This window comes from Pan troglodytes, chromosome 19, assembly GCF_028858775.2.
Source record: "Pan troglodytes isolate AG18354 chromosome 19, NHGRI_mPanTro3-v2.0_pri, whole genome shotgun sequence".
Lineage (NCBI taxonomy): Eukaryota > Metazoa > Chordata > Mammalia > Primates > Hominidae > Pan > Pan troglodytes.
The window spans coordinates 37,120,349-37,140,241 of NC_072417.2; the positions used below are offsets into that span (position 1 = coordinate 37,120,349).

General features: G+C 38.2%; 1 protein-coding gene across 1 annotated transcript in view; it reads right to left on the reverse strand.

Annotated features, from left to right (window-relative positions):
- Positions 1-19,893, reverse strand: part of CPD (carboxypeptidase D) — an 88,343-nt gene that overhangs the window by 11,721 nt on the left and 56,729 nt on the right. Inside the window, exons 9-17 of the mRNA XM_009432467.5 lie at positions 15,127-15,229; positions 14,506-14,648; positions 12,976-13,145; positions 10,921-11,250; positions 7,188-7,383; positions 5,089-5,224; positions 1,472-1,603; positions 591-686; positions 416-480 (exon numbers count right to left, since the gene is read on the reverse strand). Coding sequence (XP_009430742.4) covers positions 416-480; positions 591-686; positions 1,472-1,603; positions 5,089-5,224; positions 7,188-7,383; positions 10,921-11,250; positions 12,976-13,145; positions 14,506-14,648; positions 15,127-15,229 — 1,371 coding nt within the window. The remainder of the gene's footprint in view (positions 1-415; positions 481-590; positions 687-1,471; positions 1,604-5,088; positions 5,225-7,187; positions 7,384-10,920; positions 11,251-12,975; positions 13,146-14,505; positions 14,649-15,126; positions 15,230-19,893) is intronic.

Consider the following 19,893-nt stretch of genomic DNA (forward strand, 5'->3'; position numbering starts at 1 on the left):
TGCCATTCACTTTACAATACCAGAAAAGTCACCTATTCTTGTACTCAATGGCTGATATTCATAAACTCCATTCTTTTTTTTTTTTTTTTTTTTTTGAGATGGAATCTTGCTCTGTTGCCCAGACTGGAGTGCAGTAGTGCGATCTCGGCTCGACTCACTGCAACCTCCACCTCCCAGGTTCAAGCGATTCTCCTGACTCAGCCTCCCAAGTAGCTGGGATTACAGGCGTCTGCCACCACACCCAGCTAATTTTTATATTTTTAGTAGAAATGGGGTTTCACCATGTTGGCCAGGCTGGTCTTGAACTCCCAAACTCAGAAAATCCACCTGCCTTGGCCTCCCAAAGCACTGGGTTTACACATACGGCATTGTGCCTGGCCATAACTCCATTCTAACCATGTTCTAGAAAGCTTACCTTCATGCTGCCCAGGTGACTATGCCATTCTGCTCCACGCATTACTCCTCCTGGAATATTCTCATCTATAAAAGCATTAAGAGATGTGGAATCAGGAAGACCTTAAGGTGAAACTCCTTTCCCCACAAAAGCAACAACAACAACAGCAATAACAAAAGGTATGGAAAACATCTACCTGATTTGTTTGGGCAACTGGGCTGACCCATGTGCATGGATGGATGATTATTTGCATAAAGAGATGCCAAATGCTTCAGAGTCTCTTTATTTTCCACTATAGAAAGAAAAATTTAGAAGTCAGTGGAGAAATCCAAATGATTTTTTTCCCCCAAGTTAACCTTCATGGATATAAGTCATCTTTTTCTCCTAATAAATTTTGCACTCCACTTAAGTATACTGTTACTATAATTAACCCTAAAAGGTTTTATTTAGCCCAAGATAATAGAAGACAAACATCCTCCTTACATGAAAAGGTTCTAATGGTGAGTTTTCACAACAGACTATCACACTAAAATACAAACTTGTTTTGGTATGTCTTACTGCATTTTGGGACAACTGTAGCCTAATAACAATATTCTTTGTAAGATGCACTGAAAACCACCCAAACTATCTCCATATACTGCGACCCCACAGAGATTAAACAACCAACTATTTAACTCACCATAAGGTGCAACCACTTAGTCAAAGTTTAAAACAGGGAAGGACAAATCTGTACTGTTAGTATTTGGTTACATAGGAGTTTCATGAGGCAGAAACCGTGTCATACTCACTTTTATATTCTCAATATTTACAGACATAATAATTGCTCAGTAAATGCCTGTGGACTAAATGGAACAGATGGAACAAGATAGCTAGACTCAATAAAGCTGGGCTACCATTAGATCTGAGCTCTCCAAGTAACTGAACTGCTGATGTATGTACAATCTTCTTTGGTTGGTAATTTGCTCACAGAGTGTGCTCAAATGCTCACTATTTATAAAAATGTGGAAGGGACATTACTTAATTGGGATTTGCTACCTAAGCTTAAACAGTATATATATAAAATGACATTCTACATACCTGTCTGTACTGGCTTGTCATAAGGATATGTGACCAGCATGGAACCACCATCTAAGGCAACAGAAAGACTAAAGTCCTGTTTTTGAATCAAATTTTCAATGATGGCTTTAGTCTCAGGTTGGGAGGCATTATCTAAAAAAGAGAAAAGTCAAATATAAAATATCAAATTTTAAATCTTAGTATGAGTATCTAAGAAAATATTCTCTACTTGAATACAATCAAAATGCTAACTTAAAAATTTGTAGATAAATATTTTATTTCTCCATAAGCCACTATCTCAAGCAAGAAAGATACATTACAGAAGGTAGGTTAGTCTGAGTTTTATTATGTACTTCAGGATGTGTATATACTAATGACTCTAAGCAAGTTAAAGAAAAATCTTATTAAAAAATAAAAAGAATAAGCATATCCAGCTTTACAAAATAATTTAGGGAATATATAAATAACCTATCTGATATGGTTTGGCTGTACCCCCACCCAAATCTCAACTTGAATTGTATCTCCCAGAATTCCCACGTGTTGTGGGAGGTACCCAGTGGGAGGTGACTGAATCATGGGGGCGGGTCTTTGCCATGCTATTCTTGTGATAGTGAATAAGTCTCACAAGATCTGATGGGTTTACCAGGGGATTCCACTTTCACTTCCTTCTCATTCTCTCTTGCCACTGCCATGTAAGAAGTGCCTTTCATCCTCCGCTATGATTTTGAAACCTCCCCAGCCATGTGGGACTGTAAGTCCAATTAAATCTCCTTTTCTTCCCAGTCTCGAGTATGTCTTTATTAGCAGTTTGAAAACAGACTAATACAGTAAATTGGTACCAATAGAGCCAGGTGTTGCTGAAAAGATACCCAAAAATGTGGAAGCAGCTTTGGAGCTGGGTAACAGGCAGAGGTTGGAACAGTTTGTAGGGCTCAGAAGAAGATGGGAAAATGTGGGAAAGCATAGAACTTCCTAGAGACTTGTTGAATGGCTTTGACAAAAATGCTGATAGTGATATGACCAATAAGGTCCAGGCTGAGGTGGTCTCAGACGGAGATAATGAACTTGTTGGGAACTGGAGCAAAGATGATTCTTCTTATGTTTTAGCAAAGAGACTGGCAGCATTTTGCCCCTGCCCTAGAGATTTTTGGAACTTTGAATCTGAGAGAGATGATTTAGGGTATCTGGCGGAAGAAATTTCTAAGCAGCAAAGCATTCAAGAGGTGACACGGGTGCTGTTAAAGGCATTCAGTTTTATAAGGGAAGCAAAGCATAAAAGTTTGGAAAATTTGCAGCCTGACTATGCAATAGAAAAGAAAAACCCATTTTCTGGGGAGAAATTCAACCCAGCTGCAGAAATTTGCATAAGTAGCCAGGAGCCTAATGTTAATCCCCAAGACCATGGGGAAAATGTCTCCAGGCCATGTCAGAGACCTTCTCGGCAGCCCCTCCCATCAAAGGCCTGGAGGCCCAGGAGGAAAAACTGGTTTTGTGGGCTGGGCCCAGGGTCCCCGTGCTGGGGGCAATCTAGGGACTTGGTGCCCTGTGTCCCAGCTGTGCCGGCTGTGACTAAAAGGGGCCAAGGTACAGCTCGGACTGTTGCTTCAATGGGTGGAAGCCCCAAGACCTGGCAGCTTCCATGTGGCATTGAGCCCGCGGGTGCAAAAAAGTCAAGAATTGATGTTTGGGAACCTCCACCTAGATTTCAGAAGATGTATGGAAAAGCTTGGATGTCCAGGCAAAAGTTTGCTGCAGGGGCAGGCCCCTCATGGAGAACCTCTGCTAGGGCAGTGCAGAAGGGAAATGTGGGATCAGAGCCCCCACACAGAGTCCCTACTGAGGTACTGCCTAGTGGAGCTGTGAGAAGAGGGCCACTGTCCTCCAGACCCCAGAATGGTAGATCCACGACAGCTTGCACCATGCCCCTGGAAAAGCCGCAGACACTCAATGCCAGCTGGTGAAAGCAGCTGGGAGACAGCCTGTACCCTGTAAAGCCACAGGGGTGGAGCTGCCCAAGACCATGGGAACCCACTTCTTGCATCAGCATGACCTAGATGCAAGACATGGAGTCAAAGGAGAAAATTTTTGAACTTTTAAGATTTGACTGCCCTGCTGGATTCTGAACTTGCATGGGGCCTGTAGCCCCTCCATTTTGGCCAATTTCTCCCATTTGGAATGGCTGTATTTACTCAATGCCTGTACCCCTATTTTATCTAGGAAGTAACTAACTTGCTTTTGATTTTACAGCCTCAGAGGCAGAAGGGACCTGTCTTAGATGAGATGTTGGACTGTGGACTTTTGAGTTAATGCTGAAATAAGACTTTGGGGGACTGTTGGGAAGGCATGATTGGTTTTGAAATGTGAGGACATGAGATTTGGGAGGGGCCAGTGGCAGAATGATATGGTTTGGCTGTGTCCCCACTCAAATCTCAACTTGAATTTTATCTCCCAGAATTCCCACTTGTTGTGGGAGGGAGCCGGTGGGAGGTAACTGAATCATGGGGGCGGGTCTTTTCCGTATTATTCTTGTGATAGTGAATAAGTCTTACGAGATCTGATGGGTTTATCAGATCTGCTTTTGCTTCCTTCTCACACTCTCTTGCTGCCACCATGTAAGAAGTGGCTTTCATCCTGCACCATGATTGTGAAACCTCCCCAGCCATGTAGAGCTGTAAGTCAAATTAAAACTCCTTTTCTTTCCAGTCTTGGGTATGCCTTTATCAGCAGTGTGAAAATGGACAAATACGTTATCTTTGGAAGAAAATTAGAGTTTCAGAAAGCCGGGTGTTCTCTGCAGCACTGTTTACAAAAGCAAAAAAATCAGAAATAAAGTAAGTATCTATCAGTAGAAAATGGTTGAATAAATTAAGAGTACTGTCATAGATTCATGGCATACTAGATGCCATTAGAAAAGAATGTTGGGCCTGGCACAGTGGCTAATGCCTATAATCCCAGCACTTTGGGAGGCTGGGCAGGCGGATCACCCGAGGTCGGGAGTTCAAGACCAGCCTGGCCAACATGATAAAACCCCATCTCTACTAAAAATACAAAAATTGGCCAGGCATGGTGGCGGGTCCCTGTAATCCCAGCTATTCAGGAGGCTGAGGCAGGATAATTGCTTAACCCAAGAGGCGGAGGCGAGCCAAGATTGTACCATTGCACCCCAGCCTGGGCAACAGAGTGAGACTCTGTCTCAAAAAAAAAAAAAGAATGTTAAGAGATCTATAAGTACTGAAATTGAACCATGTCAATGATACATATTCAATGAAAAAGGTCCCATTTAAGTAAATAAGAAATAGGGCTCTCCAAATCAATATACATACGTGTGTGTTGTGTGTGTATACACATACACACATACATAGGAGGGGAGAGAGAATACACATCTCTACACAACTAGTGAAGAAACAAACATCCCAATATAATGGATTGAATTTCTATGAAAAACTTTAATTATTTTTGCAAATAATAATGGAGAAAAATTCAAAAACTTTTCCAGATGTCTGAATTCATTTATACCTCATATTCATAACCCAGACAAGAAAGTACTCCATTATTCACTGACAAAATGGATCAATCAATCTTCTAGCAGAAAGAAAATTATCTCCTAAGTACTTTAGTAGCCTAAAAATTAGTCTTACTTGTGAAGTCTGTATCCAAATCTTTGCCACGAGCATTTGTTTGTCCTATTTTTGAAGTACAGTCTTTCTCTTGAGCTCTCTCTCGCCCATCTGGATTTAGAGAAGGGACAATCACAATCCTAGTCCTGTCAACCAACTGAAGCAGAAACAGAAATTAACGAGTTACTAGCTGCATGTAGAATCAATGGGTACCCTCTCATGCCTCAAACAGAAAGTCTGTTTATTCTACACACAGTTAATTTAAAAGACAGAACTAAAATGAATGAAAAAATAAAAAATTAAATTTCCTTTTGCTTCAAATATATTAAAAATAAGCAAAAAACTACTGTACAGCTAATGTCCCCAGAGACCTTCCAGTGACTTAGAACAGGGGTGAGAAACCACTAACTGCAGGCCAAATCCAGTTGGTGCCTGCTATTGTATATAAAGTTTTACTGACACATAAGCATGACTATTCATTTACATTATGACTGTTTTGTGCTCTAATGGCAGAGTTGAGTAAGTTCGCAACACAGAGCACCTGTCCCACAAAGGAAGATAACATAATTTTTGGTCAGTCTGATTTAAGTTCATGTCACCTAATTACACAGGTCCCTTCTGATCCTAATCATGACATCAATTCTTTCCCAATTTGTTTTGGGGAGGCAGAACTGCACTGGGCTTCAAAGTAGACATACTTGGGTTTAAATTCTAGTTTTACCAGTTTCTAGCTGTGGGACTGCCTCAGTTTCTACATTTATAAAATGGAGATAATCATTATCACATGGTTGAGGATATAATGACGTATATAAAATACCTGGTATATTACCCAGCACATAATATGTATTCAATAAATATCAGTTCTTTTTCCCTTTCCTAAGTCCACTATGGACAGTGCCAATTAGTGAGTGTTTCACTCTTTCCTTCCCTTCTCTGAGGCAACGTACAACTAGGATGCTTAATCATACGTGCCCAAGCCTCTGGGTCAAAGTTTTGTTTCGTTTTGTTTGTTTTTGAGATTCCAGCCTGTTACCCAGGCTGGAATGCAGTGGTGCAATCACAGCTCACTGCAGTCTTGACCTACTAGGCTCAAGTGATCCTCCCACTTTAGCCTCCCAAGTAGCTAGGATTACAGGTGTGCACCACAATGCCCAGCTAATTTTTTAAATTTTTGTAGAGACAAGGTATCACTCTGCTGCTCAGGCTGGTCTCAAACGCCTGGCCTCAAGTGGTCCTCTCTCTTCAGCCCCCTGAAGTGTTGTGATTACAGGCATGAGCCATCACACCCCAGTCAAAGTTCTTTTCTGTAGTCACAGATTGCTAAAGTAGATAACACCATATTGCTTTTTCTAAAATCTCTTAGCAGCCAAGATGTCCAATAATTTTTTATGTATTACATGAAAAAGAAAACTATACTGAAAAACTAGGCTTTCACTAGATTTTTCAATATAGTGTCCTAGTTATAAGTAATTCAGAATGGAAGTCCCTCAAGTCAGAATGTAAAAAACTGGCCAGGCGCCATGGCTCACGCCATGGCTCACAGCATTTTGGGAGGCCAAGGCAGGTGGATTACCTGAGGTCAGGAGTTCGAGACCAGTGTGGCCAACATGGCAAAACCCCGTCTCTACCAAAAATATAAAAAAATTAGCCGGGCATGGTGGTGGGCATCTGTAGTCCCAGCTACTCAGGAAGCTGAGGCGGGATAATTGCTTGAATCCAGGAGGTGGAGGTTGCAGTGAGCCGAGATCATGCCATTGCACTCAAGCCTGGGTGATAGAGCAGGACTCTGTCTCAAAAAAAAAAAAAAAAAAGTAAAGAACTATGAATAAAGACTGGAAGGGTAGTGTGGCTATTAAATGACGGAGTAGGAAATTGAATGTAAATTTTTAGTATTCTTTCCTGCATGCCTCTTAAGACATACAAGGAAATATAATAGAAAGACACTATTAACAAAGGGTATATACTACAAAGATGGTTCATTTTTAAAGAGTAAAGTTCATAATGTACTACAAGTGACTCTGTAAAATCTAGCAAGAAATTAAAAATTTTAAAAATGGTGCCCTGATATTAATGTTGAGCTTTTTCCTTTTAAAGCATGTCAACCTCGGCTATTCTCTTACTTGGGTAACAGCTGGGTTCTTTTTGTAGTTCAGGCAGAGAAATTCTGCCAGAGCCAAAAGCAGTTCAGTTCCAACTGGCGCATTTCCATGGATACCAGCAACAAAACGAATCTTTGGTTCTTCAGGCTCAGATACATTGGGCTTATTGGAGATTTCAAGAGACCAAATGTGACGATATTCAGTGCTCTGTCCCAAACTTTCAAAAACCAGAAACAAAAAAATCAGCAAGTAATCAAGCACTATGTTAATGTTGACTTATGGACTTTAAAAATAGAAATGAAAACAAAACACAAAAAGTTTTAAAAAGTCTTTAAAGAGTGAATCACTGCATCAGAAAACCTTAAGAAAATTAGTTTTCCTTGACCAAAGAACATTTATCAAATAGATGATATTATCAGATTTAGGAAAGATTTAGGAAAGATTATGATTTAGTTTACCATCCTTCCAAATTCAGTCATTCTCATACAATCATCACAATATTTGCCCTATCTTTAATCTACACTACTATTTAGTTAATATGTTTTGTACTAACTCACAAATTAAATTTTTATTACAGAAATATTTAAGTATGTATGAACATAGATAACCTCCCTTATTTATTTATTTATTTATTTGTTTATTTATATTATTGTCATTATATTTTTAAGAGACAGGGTCTCACTATGTCACCCAAGCTGGAATGCAATGGCTTGATCATAGCTCACTGCAGCCTCGAATTCCAGGACTCAAGTGATCCTCTGGCCTCAGTCTCCTAAGGGAGTAGTACTACAGGTTTGCACCACCATGCCTAGCTAATTTTTTAAAAAAAATTTTGTAGAGACAGGGTCTTGCTATATTGCTGAGGCTGGTTTCAAGTGCTTCTGGCCTCAAGCAATCCTCCCACCTCAGCCTCCCAAAGTGCTGGGATTACAGCATGAGCCACCACCCTGGCCCTCCCTTTTTAATCAAAATTAATATTTGTAAATAAGTCATGTTATATTTTACTATAAATGCAACACCAGTTTCACAGTAAAAATAATTTGAGTGGGGAAAAAATACTAATTCAATGAAAATTAAACAATGGTCAAATACTCTGCTTGCCCAAGAGCTTTGAGCTTAAGGTCTGCTTTCTTTAGCATAAAGGGAGATTTACAAGAATTGGACAGAAAAAATATAATCATATTAAATTGAGAAAAATTAACAGAAACCTTATTGCTTTCTCATGACGCTATTCAATGGTACTTAGTGCCTGTTGGTGTACCACCTAAAACTCTCTTGTGCCCCACCACTGGCATGTGTGGCATATTTTGAGAAAATATTTAACTAAAAAGTGTGTCTTGAATTAGGAGGTTAAAAAAATTAAATCAACTAAGTAAACAGACAGCAAAATAATGCCCAATTTTTGTTTGTTTTAGAGACAGGATCTTACTGTCACCTAGGCTGGAGTACAGTGGTGTGATCATAGTTCAACGTAAACTGGAGCTCCTGGCCTCAAGCGATCCTCCCACCTGGGCCTCCCAAAGTGCTGGGATTACAGGTGTGAGCCACTGTGCCTAGCCTGGTTTTATATTAAAATAAAAAAGTATATGAACTCTATGGCACTAAGATTGTATGATATTAAAACCTGAAATAGCCAGAAATATCCAAGAATCAGTTAAGGAAGAAAAGTAATTGGTATTGCCAAAGAAAGTAAGTATCACTCTGCATCTATGAATATTATAAATCAGAATTTGAGGAACTAAGTTTTCTGATGAAATTAAAAGGACCCATGAAGAAAGACAAAGTAAAAAGGTAAAAGGCTAAATAATGTTCATGAGGTTTGCAGCAGAGAACTATATGCTCAAGGCAAAATGTAAAGACCTTAACTACAACAGGCAAACCATAGGAATCAACAAATCATAGAAATAATTTTGGAGTAACTGTAACAAAATCTAAAATGAAGCAGTGCAAGTGAGGCAGAGCAACCACCACAAAGTGAAGGTAAAGGCTATCTCAGCTATCAGTTTTACATAAGCCAGGACTGTATGTTTTCCCTGGGACCCACGATCACACATGTCCCTAAAGCTTCAAGTAAGAGACTGTGAATAGAGACTAGAATTAGGACAGCAACTAGGCTTCATTTTCTAATTAAAAAAAAAAAGTTACATATAATCCCTAACAGGTGAGCTTACAGTTCTAAATTCCTCCCTTGCCCCAAGCAAAATAAAACAAACTAAACAATATTTAGTCAGAACATATTAATAGATCTGTAGCTGAGTGATGGAAAGGGTTTTACAATCAGTCAAAATAATTATCAGGAAGAGCAATTTTACATTTCCTGGAATCATAGGCTATCTACTTCTAATCTAACAAGTAATTCTCCTTAAAGTTCCCAAGATTCACTATTAAAAAGATCTCCAAGCACCCCTTCCTTACACCTTATACAAAAATTAATTCACGATGGATTAAAGACTTACATGTTAGACCTAAAACCATAAAAACCCTAGAAGAAAACCTAGGCAATACCATTCAGGACATAGGCATGGGCAAGAACTTTATGTCTAAAACACCAAAAGCAATGGCAACAAAAGCCAAAATTGACAAATGGGATCTCATTAAACTAAAGAGCTTCTGCACAGCAAAAGAAACCACCATCAGAGTGAACAGGCAACCTACAGAATGGAAGAAAATTTTTGCAATCTACTCATCTGACAAAGGGCTAATATCCAGAATCTACAAAGAACTTAAACAAATTTACAAGAAAAATACAAACAACCCCATCAAAAAGTGGGCGAAGGATATGAACAGACACTTCTCAAAAGAAGACATTTATGCAGCCAAAAGACACACAAAAAAATGCTTATCATCACTGGCCATCAGAGAAATGCAAATCAAAACCACAGTGAGATACCATCTCACACCAGTTAGAATGGCAATCATTAAAAAGTCAGGAAACAACAGGTGCTGGAGAGGATGTGGAGAAATAGGAACACTTTTACACTGTTGGTGGGACTGTAAACTAGTTCAACCATTGTGGAAGTCAGTGTGGCAATTCCTCAGGTATCTAGAACTGGAAATACCATTTGACCCAGCCATCCCATTACTGGGTATATACCCAAAGGACTATAAATCATGCTGCTATAAAGACACATGCACACGTATGTTTATTGTGGCACTATTCACAATAGCAAAGACTTGGAACCAACCCAAATGTCCATCAATGATAGACTGGATTAAGAAAATGTGGCACATATACACCATGGAATACTATGCAACCATAAAAAATTATGAGTTCATGTCCTTTGTAGGGACATGGATGAAGCTGGAAACCATCATTCTCAGCAAACTATCGCAAGGACAAAAAACCAAACACTGCATGTTCTCACTCATAGGTGGGAACTGAACAATGAGAACACTTGGACACAGGAAGGGGAACATCACACCCTGGGGTCTGTTGTGGGGTAGGGGTAGGGGGGAGGGATAGCATTAGGAGATATACCTAATGTAAATGATGAGTTAACGGGTGCAGCACACCAACATGGCACATGTATACATATGTAACAAACCTGCACGTTGTGCACATGTACCCTAAAACTTAAAGCATAATTTAAAAAAAAAAGATCTCCAAGCAAATACATGTTGCAAAATAAGTAAACTCCAACTCTCTGTACATTCTGTTCCCAAATATTTCTATATAAATTACAACTATTCAACATGGCTAATGCTGATTTTACTGTCTTGAAAAAAAAAAAAGACAATAGAAAGTGACACTTACTTGGTAAGATTTGTAATATGTGGATAGTTCATTACAAGTCCTCTCAGAAACTCTGATAAGTCTTTGTAGGAATGGTATCGATAAAGAGCCAGAGCCAGATTTGAGGAGGAGCGTAACATGAGGCTTTCCAAACCATTCTCCGCTGAAAGGTCTTTAATTAAAGTTTCAAACTCTTTAGTAGTTGGATCACTGGCATCATTGGTGCTGCTGCTAGCCCCTTTTCCTTTCTTTGATTCATTGTTTGAATCTGTTGAGGATCGAACAAGTGTGAAGTTGACCTGAATAGCGCCTTCACTCTTGACAGTCACATTCTTGGTAACTGGATTATACCTATGATAAAGGAGACAGATCAGAACCACACTCCTGCAGCTGGAGTACCCAAACCCTGGGAAGGCAGGTGTGCAGAGAACGTGAGAATCCTTGGGATAAATGTGGTGCAGCTTCCTAAAGAGACAAAATTTTAATGTTGAGTAATTTATTATTTTTAATACATTAATAAAGAATAGACATGGGTATATTACAAAATATGAATGGATTTTTTTTCATAATTTTTTTTAAGATGGAGTCTTGCTCTGTCACCCAGGCTGGAGTGCAGTGGCACCATCTCAGTTCACTGCAACCTCCGCCTCCTGGGTTCAAGTGATTCTCCTGCCTCAGCCTCCTGAGTAGCTGGGATTACAGGTGCCCACCACCATGCCTGGATAATTTTTGTATTTTTAGTAGAGATAGGATTTCACCATGTTGGCCAGGCTGGTCTCAAACTTCTGACCTCAAGTGATCCACCTGCCTCTGCCTCCCAAAGTGCTGGGATTACAGACCTGAGCCACCGCACCTGGCCTACGTTTTTAAGATTAAATATATGGCTTCAAAAGAAATTTAGTGCTTGTAGTGGATACTCCCATGTCTCCTGGAACTTAAATTCACTTGTCTTCTATCAGGGTATATGGGTGGAAAAGTTGCAGAGGTGCTAGGTTATGACATTCTCTGCCAAACACATCCTTCTCACCCTGTTTCTCGGATCCCCTGCTGCTTTAGTTAACACTCTGCCAAAAATGGAAGAATCACAGAAAAGACCTCATTACTCATTAGTGTGAGGTTCTAACCCATTCATTTATGGACCACTAGATATCTGAAAACCATTAAAAAACAAAGGCAACGACTAAAATGCTTTCATATTTTACCCTTACTTCAATGGGTATTCAAACTAACTCTTCAGAAATAAGTTAGCTAGCAGGAGGAAGGGAAAATATCCTGTGGTAACATCTATACTTATCAAAAGATAAAAAAGAAAACTACAAGAGAAACCCTGTCTCTACTAAAAATACAAAAATTAGTCGGGTGTGGTGGCACACACCAGTAATATCAACTACTTGGGAGGCTGAGGCACAAGCATCCCTTGAACCCAGGAGGCAGAAGTTGCAGGCAGCTGAGATAGTGCCATGCACTCCAGCCTGGGCGATAGAGAGAAGCTCTGTCTCAAAAAAAAAAAAAAAAAAAAAAAAAAAAGTTACTAGCATGTTAAATAGACTGCATTGCTTTGGGCTTGCCTGTATTTAGCAAATTAAAAGAACGAGAAATGTTCTTTCTATGCATTTTCTATGTTCTTTGTGCTTCATCAACTAACACTTTTGTTACTCCTTTAAAGGAAAAACTATCTTGAACACATTTCCAATAAATTCTACTATGAATTGGAACTGACTTTGTAGAATTACTTCAGCCTAACTCTCCTTTTAAATAAAAAACCTAAGGCCATGAGGATCAGGATTTGATGTGTATTCTAAAGTGTCTTGTTTAATGTCCAGGTTGGAAGCATGTCACAATGAGTCAACTAAGCAATAACTAGAATATTTACCCCAGGAATCTTTCCTTTTTTTTTTTTTTTCATGTACTCTATCTGCCACTAAAGGAGAGTCAAAGGTATAACCAGCCCTAAACTTCCCAGCAATCCATTCAAAGTTGCTTAACAGGCTCTCTAGAACGTTCTAGTAATAATCCTCCAGAATGGAGCCATGTTTGTCCTCCAAGCACTCTATTTCAAAGCATTCAGTCACTCACCCTCGAGCAGATGCTGTGATTTTATAAGTTCCTGGAACCAAGAGACGCCAGTAATCTCCAGTTTTGTAAGTAGTCACTGGGTGATTAATCTCAGCAACACTAATGGTGGCATTTAATATACCCCTGCCATCTGTGGCATCTAGAACAAATCCTTTGACGCCCTGATGAACCTGGATTAAGTAAGTACAAGGACACCAGATTTCAATAATAAACATCATCATCTAATTATCTTGGGAGGTGATATTCAAAATAACAGATTGTCAACACAAATAAATGGAACAAACAGGAATTTAGGAGTTCAGAGTAAAGTTCAATGTAAATGTTCATTAAAATATTTCTGAAGGCTAATTTTTCATAGGCTTTGTTTCTCTTTATCATGAAGAATATAAATAACACTGTTTAAACTTTAGCACATTCTGATGATTTCAGAATATATGACATTCTACAAGAAAACAGACCTGGCCTTTTCAAAAGGAAATGGCATTTTTTAAAAACAGAAGGACTCTTATAGCTCAAAGAATAGTAAAGAGATATAATAATCCAATGCAATGCATGAAACTTGACTAGATCCTGGTCATAAAATACAGCTGTAAAATTACATTTTGGGGACAAATATGGACATTTAAATATAAACTAAGTATTAGGTAATATTAGGGAATTACTGTTAATTTTCTTGGGTAGGACAGTAGCACTTAGAGATAGTATGTAGTAGCTCCTTATTTTTAGGAGACAGATGCTGAAATATTTAGGGGTAAAATACCATACCATACCTGCAATTTATATTACAATAGTTCAGTCAAAAATATGTATGTGTATGTGAGTGTGTAAATAAAATTTACATTAAAATAAAGCAAATATAACAAAATGTTAAAAATGTTAAATCTAGGTATAGGAATAATTATTGGCTAGTCATAACTTTTCTGTATATTTAAAATTTTTCAGAATAAAATGTCTTTAAATATAGTAAAAAAAACTCACAGACTTTATGTCACACCACTCAGGAAAAAGAAAAATGCAGAAATGTACTGGCACAAAGTATTAGTCTGATTATCCTAATTAACATTAGTATATTTCTTATAATCTTTACCTACTGGCCACCACACATATCCAAACAAAAGGAAATTAATCATTTCACAGTAAATCACTGGCAATAAGAAAAAGAATAAAAACATTCACTCCACAGCCCATCTTTCTATCACTTGGCCAATGATTAGGTGTGTATCCAATTTATGCTGGTCTTTTTTAAACACGGGTAAAAAGTGACCACTAACCCTTAAGAGCAAAATATCACTACCTTGTTCAATCATTTTCTTCAACTTTTCCTCACATATACAAATAAACTCATTTCCATTCATGAATTTTCTAGATAAATATATTAAACACCTTGGAATATACAAACTGGTTAAATATACTAAAATGAATTGAAATTTTAAAGAGTGTATTCCAAAATCACTGCACAAAAACCACGTGTACGCACAAAAATCTTTTCACCCTCGGGAGAAATTTCATACTTCACTCCTGAATAGTCACCTGTTTCATAAACTGGATTAGTGATCTTCGATTCTGTTCCCAAAAGTTTGGCAGCTCTTTCTCAAGTGGATATTTCACACAACCTAGTTCAATAGTCACTTCAAAGCAATTTGTTTGTAAATAGTTCCAGTCCTGCATTCCTCCTAAAAGATAAAAATTAAAATTAGTCACTCTGAAGAAGTTCTAAACAGCTCAGATCCCAAAAGGTAAGCAACATTCCTAGTAAAAAGCCAAATTTATCTCTTATCAGCATTGATAAGCTAACGTGTTCATGTGAGGGCACTTTGATGCTTGCGATACAAGCAAAACACCTATACCTTCATGTTTAAGAATTCAAATATAGCTTACACTCTTCTATTAGCACATGTAAGATTCTTTTCTAATAGCCAGAAGTAAAATGTAACCATTTAATCAAGTTTTAGTGCATTATTCTCACTCAACCCTCAACGTACATCAAACATAAAAGTAGTTGAAAAGATTATTTAAATATTTTAAACTATTTAAACCATGTTTTAAAAATAATGAGTATTCCTCAAAATTAAAAGATAATAACAAGAAGCACCATCTAGGAAAGCAGAAAGGCCATCAAGTTGTAAGGCCTTGATATAAAAGAATCTTTACCTGGCACATTATACCAACTAGCTCCATTTGTTATTCCATGAGGAAAATATTCATTAGGATACATATTCTTGCAAGGTCTACCTTGAAACATCTGGGAATTTTCCTGGAAAAACAAAAAGAATCTTTACTTGTATTTGTTTGTATCTCCATCAAAAAAAAAATACTGGAAAGATACAGGAAAATAATAAAAGTGGCTTCCAACAGGGTGTGTGAGGGGTGGAGGTGGGAGTGGGGTGGGGCTATGAGCAGTGAGACTTTTCAGTGTATAGCTTTTTATGCCATTTTGATTTTTCACTATCTGAACTTATCTATTTTTAAAAATCAAAATACAATGTGCTCCTTAAGAAAATATTGACTTCATTTATTACTCGCAATTACAAGTAATATAAAACCTAGCTGAACCCCTCTCTAAAAAAAATTTCTGCTCATATTTATACTTTGGTTTCATGCTTTCAAGGAGCTTGAAGTCCAAAAAAGATAATACACACACAATAAAAGCAAGCAGCTTTCCCTGACTGCTAGCAGGAATAAGATGGCCCCTCTGTGCTCTGACTGCCCTCTGTACAATTATCTTACCCTATTACAACTAGTTGCACCTTTCTCTTCCCTAAAGACAATACACTATTCCTTGAAACAGTTTGTGTCTCTGTGTCCTCAGCATCTAGCATACAGTAGGTGTCCAACTGATAACTCAATGAAGGGTAAGAAAAACTGCCATGGAGACACAAATGCATGCCATTGAAAGCAAGAAGAGAGAAAGATTACATCTGATGAGAGTGGCAGGGGGAGTTTCCTAGAAGAAATTGAGCTTTGAAAGATGGTCAAAACTTCATTTATCTCTTTTTGAAACAGAAAAAAAGTACTGAAAGTGTGAAGAGAAAAAGAATAATTTCCCATTTTTCTACCACAGAGAATTAACCATTTAAAATATATAAACAGGGACAGGTAAGATCACACCTGTAATCCCAACACTTTGGGAGGCCAAGGTTGGAGAATTGCTTGAGCTCAGAAGTTCAAGACCAGCCTGGGCAATACAGTGAGACCTCATCTCTACAAAAAAAAAAAAAAAAAAAAAAAGCCACACATGGTGCTACATGCCTGTAGAACCAGCTCCTTGGGAGGCTGAGACGGGAAAATAGCTTGACCCCAGGAGGTTGAGGCTGCAGTAAACCATAACTGCACCACTGCACTACAGCCTGGGTGACAAAGCAAGACTCTGTCCTAACAAAAACAAAATAAAATAAACGATCCCCATCTAGAAACTTAATATGCCAATTATGGGCTTATCATCCCATCACTCTCTTATCAAATAAAAACCATAATTTTCGATTACTGTAATAATTATATGCATGCGCTTTTGCTTTGGTTTTGTTTTGGTTTTGAAACTGGGTCTTGTTTGTCACCCAGCTCAGAGTGCAGTAGTGGAAACACAGCTCACTGCAGCCTCAATCTCCCCACGCTCAAGTGATCCTTCCACCTCACCCTCCTGAGGAGCTGGGACTATAGGCATGCACCCACACACCTGGCTAATTTTTGTATTTTTTGTAGGGATGGGGTTTGACTATGTTGCCCAGGCTGGTCTCGAACTCCTGGGCTCAACGAATCTGCCCACCTCGGCTTCCCAAAGTGTTGAGATTACAGGTGTGAGCCATCACACCGGGCTTGGTATATAACTTTTACATCTCATTTTTTTAACTTATATACGAATACAGAATGGATCCTCCACCCCTCAGTCTTCTTTAGATTTTCAAAATCCACTTTATTGAGATATAATTCACATTCCACACAATTGACTCCATTTAAAGTGTACAATTCAATGGTTTTTAGTATTCATAGAGTTGTATAACCACCCACCATAATAAATTTTAGGACATTTTCATCACCCCAAAAAGAAACTCTATACCTATTAGCATTCTCCATTTTTCCCCAACCCCTACTCCCCACCCCCACTCCAAACCCTAGGCAACCACCAATCTACTTTCTGTCTCTATGGGTTTGCCTACTCTGAACATTACATATAAACTGAATCATACAATATGTAGTCTCTTGTGACTTCTTTCACTTAGTAGGTTTTTAAGGTTCATTCAAGTTGTACTGTGTATCATTACTTCATTACTTTTTATGGCTGAATAATATTCCACTGTATGATTTTGTATGTCTACTTATCAGTTTGTTAACCCATTCATCAGTTGATGGACATTTTGGTTGTTTCCATTTGGGGCTATTATGAATAATGCTGCTACAAATATTCATGTACAAGTTTTTGTGTGAATACATGTTTCCATTTCTCTTGGGTATATACCTAGCAGTGGAATGCTGGGTCATATTACAATTCTATATTTAATGTTTTAAAGCACTGCCAGACTGTTTTTCAAAGCAGTTATACCATTTTACACCCCACCAGCAATGTATGTAAGGTTTCAATTTTTCCACATCTTTGCCTATGCATATTTTCCATTTTTTAAAATTACAGCCATTCTAGTGGGTAACAAGAGGTATCTCATTGTGGTATTGACTTGCATTTCTCTAATGGCTAATAATATTGAGCATCTTTTCATGTGCTTATTGGCCATTTTCTCTTCTTCAGAGAAATGTCCATTCAGATCCTTTGCCTATTTTTCACTTGGATGATTTGTCTTTTTATTATTTAGCCATAAGAGTTCTTTATATATTTTAGATATAACACCTTTATCAAAATATATGATTTACAAAAATTTTCTCTTATTCTGTGGGTCATCTATTTATTTATTTTTTGGGGGCTGGGGTCTCCTTCTGTCACCCAAGCTGGAGTGCAGTGGCATGATCATAGCTCACGATAGCCTCTACTTCTTGGGCTCAAGCAATCCTTCGGCCTCAGCCTCCCAAGTAGCTGGGACTACAGGCACGTGTCACCAAGCCCAGCTTCTGTGGGTTGTCTTTTTACTTCCTGGATGTTATATGTTATGGATTGAGTTGTGTCCTCCAAAAATATATTGAAGTCCTAACCCTCAGTACCTCAAAATGTGATCTTATTTGGAAATAAGTTCCTTACAGAGGTAATCAAGTTAAAATAAGGTGATTAGCATGGGCCCTAATCCAATATGACGGTGTCCTTGTACAAAGGGGAAACTGGGATACGAAGACAGAGGGAGAATGCCATGTGATGATGAAGGGTTGGAGTGATGCACCTAGAAGTGAAGGAATGCCAATGGTTGCCAGCAAAGCACCAGAAACTAGGGAGAAACAAGGAAGGATTATTCCACAGTTTCAGAGGGAGAATGGCCCTGCCAACACTGTGATTTTGGACTTCTGGCCTCCAAAACTATGAGACAATAAATTCCTGTTGTCTTAGACCACCCAGTTTGTGGAATTTTGTTACAGCAGAACTAGGAAACAAATACAGTTGTTTTTTGCAGTAAAGAAGTTTTAAATCTGGATTATGTCCAATGTATCAATCTTTTTTTGTCACTTGTGCTTCTGATGTCATATCTAGAGGAGGACCAAATCACAAAAATGTATTCCTATTTTTTCTTAGTTTTATAGTTTTAGTTCCTATATTTAGGTTTATGACCTATTTTAAGCTAATTTTGGGGTGTGGTGTGAGGAAGGTATCTAGTTTATTCTTTTGCATATAAATATCCAATTGTCCCAGCACCATTTATTTAAAAAATCTATTCTTTGCCTATTGAATTGTCTTGGCATCCTTTTCTAAAAAAAAAAAATCAACTGACCATCAACATAAGAATTTATTCCTGGGTTCTCAGTTCTATTTCATTGATCTATATGTCTGTCTTTATGCCAGTACCACACTGTCTTAATTACTGTAGCTTTGTAGTAAGTTTGAAATTGGATGTATGAGTTCCCTAACTTTTGTCATTTATTCTTCATTTCAGAGATAATTTTGTCTTTTTCTTCCATTTTTTTCCTGAGTCCTATAAACTTTATTTTATTTATCCCTGTTTTTTGTTTCCTGGCCTCTGTTTTTATTTTTTGACTATCTGAGTTGAGGTAGTTTCTCATATTCTCAACGTGTATTTGGGTATACTTAATCTGTTTAGAATGCCAACTGAACAGTTTTCTTCTGCTTCTTGATTATTTTTTGCTAATGGTAGGGTCTCCTTAGTGTCTATATGTGAAGTTTCATTTCCTAATTTTCTGCAATCATTTTCCATGGACTTTATTTTCCTCTTTATTTTTATGATATTGGGCATTTAATATTATTCCTAGCTTAATGGTACACTTTTCTGTTGGTCTAGCAAAATCCAGGTACCTCAGTGTGGTTATTTATTTGTCTTGGTGGTAAGGGTGGAGCTGAGAATCTTCTGATTTTAAAGTTCTTTTCTGTCTTGGAAAACCTTACATTTCTCCCCACTTTTTCCTTTTCCCATTCACCATCTAATTGCCAAGGAGCACTTCTTCATTTCTATCTTTGCCTCTTTTTCTCCTTCTCCAGAAGCTATGAGTTTGGAAGATCTCCCTGTAACCATCCTCTCCTTTTAAATTGTACTTATCCCGTTAAATCACACCAGATCCTTTAAGTTGTGTGCATTTTGAAATCTCTTCCCTGTATTCCAGAGCTCTCATCTGCCCAGTTACTCTTTTAGTATTTTTGGATTTAGTGCATATGTGATGTATGGTGGTCATTCCAAATTACCTTCACAGCTGCCCTTCACTGGCACCCACTTCTGTCTTCTCCGTAAGTTTTCTTGGTCTGCTTTACCTCACCACAAAGCCTTGTGGTGGGGCGAAGGTGGGGTAGGTGCATGATAGATCATGCTGAGACTTCTT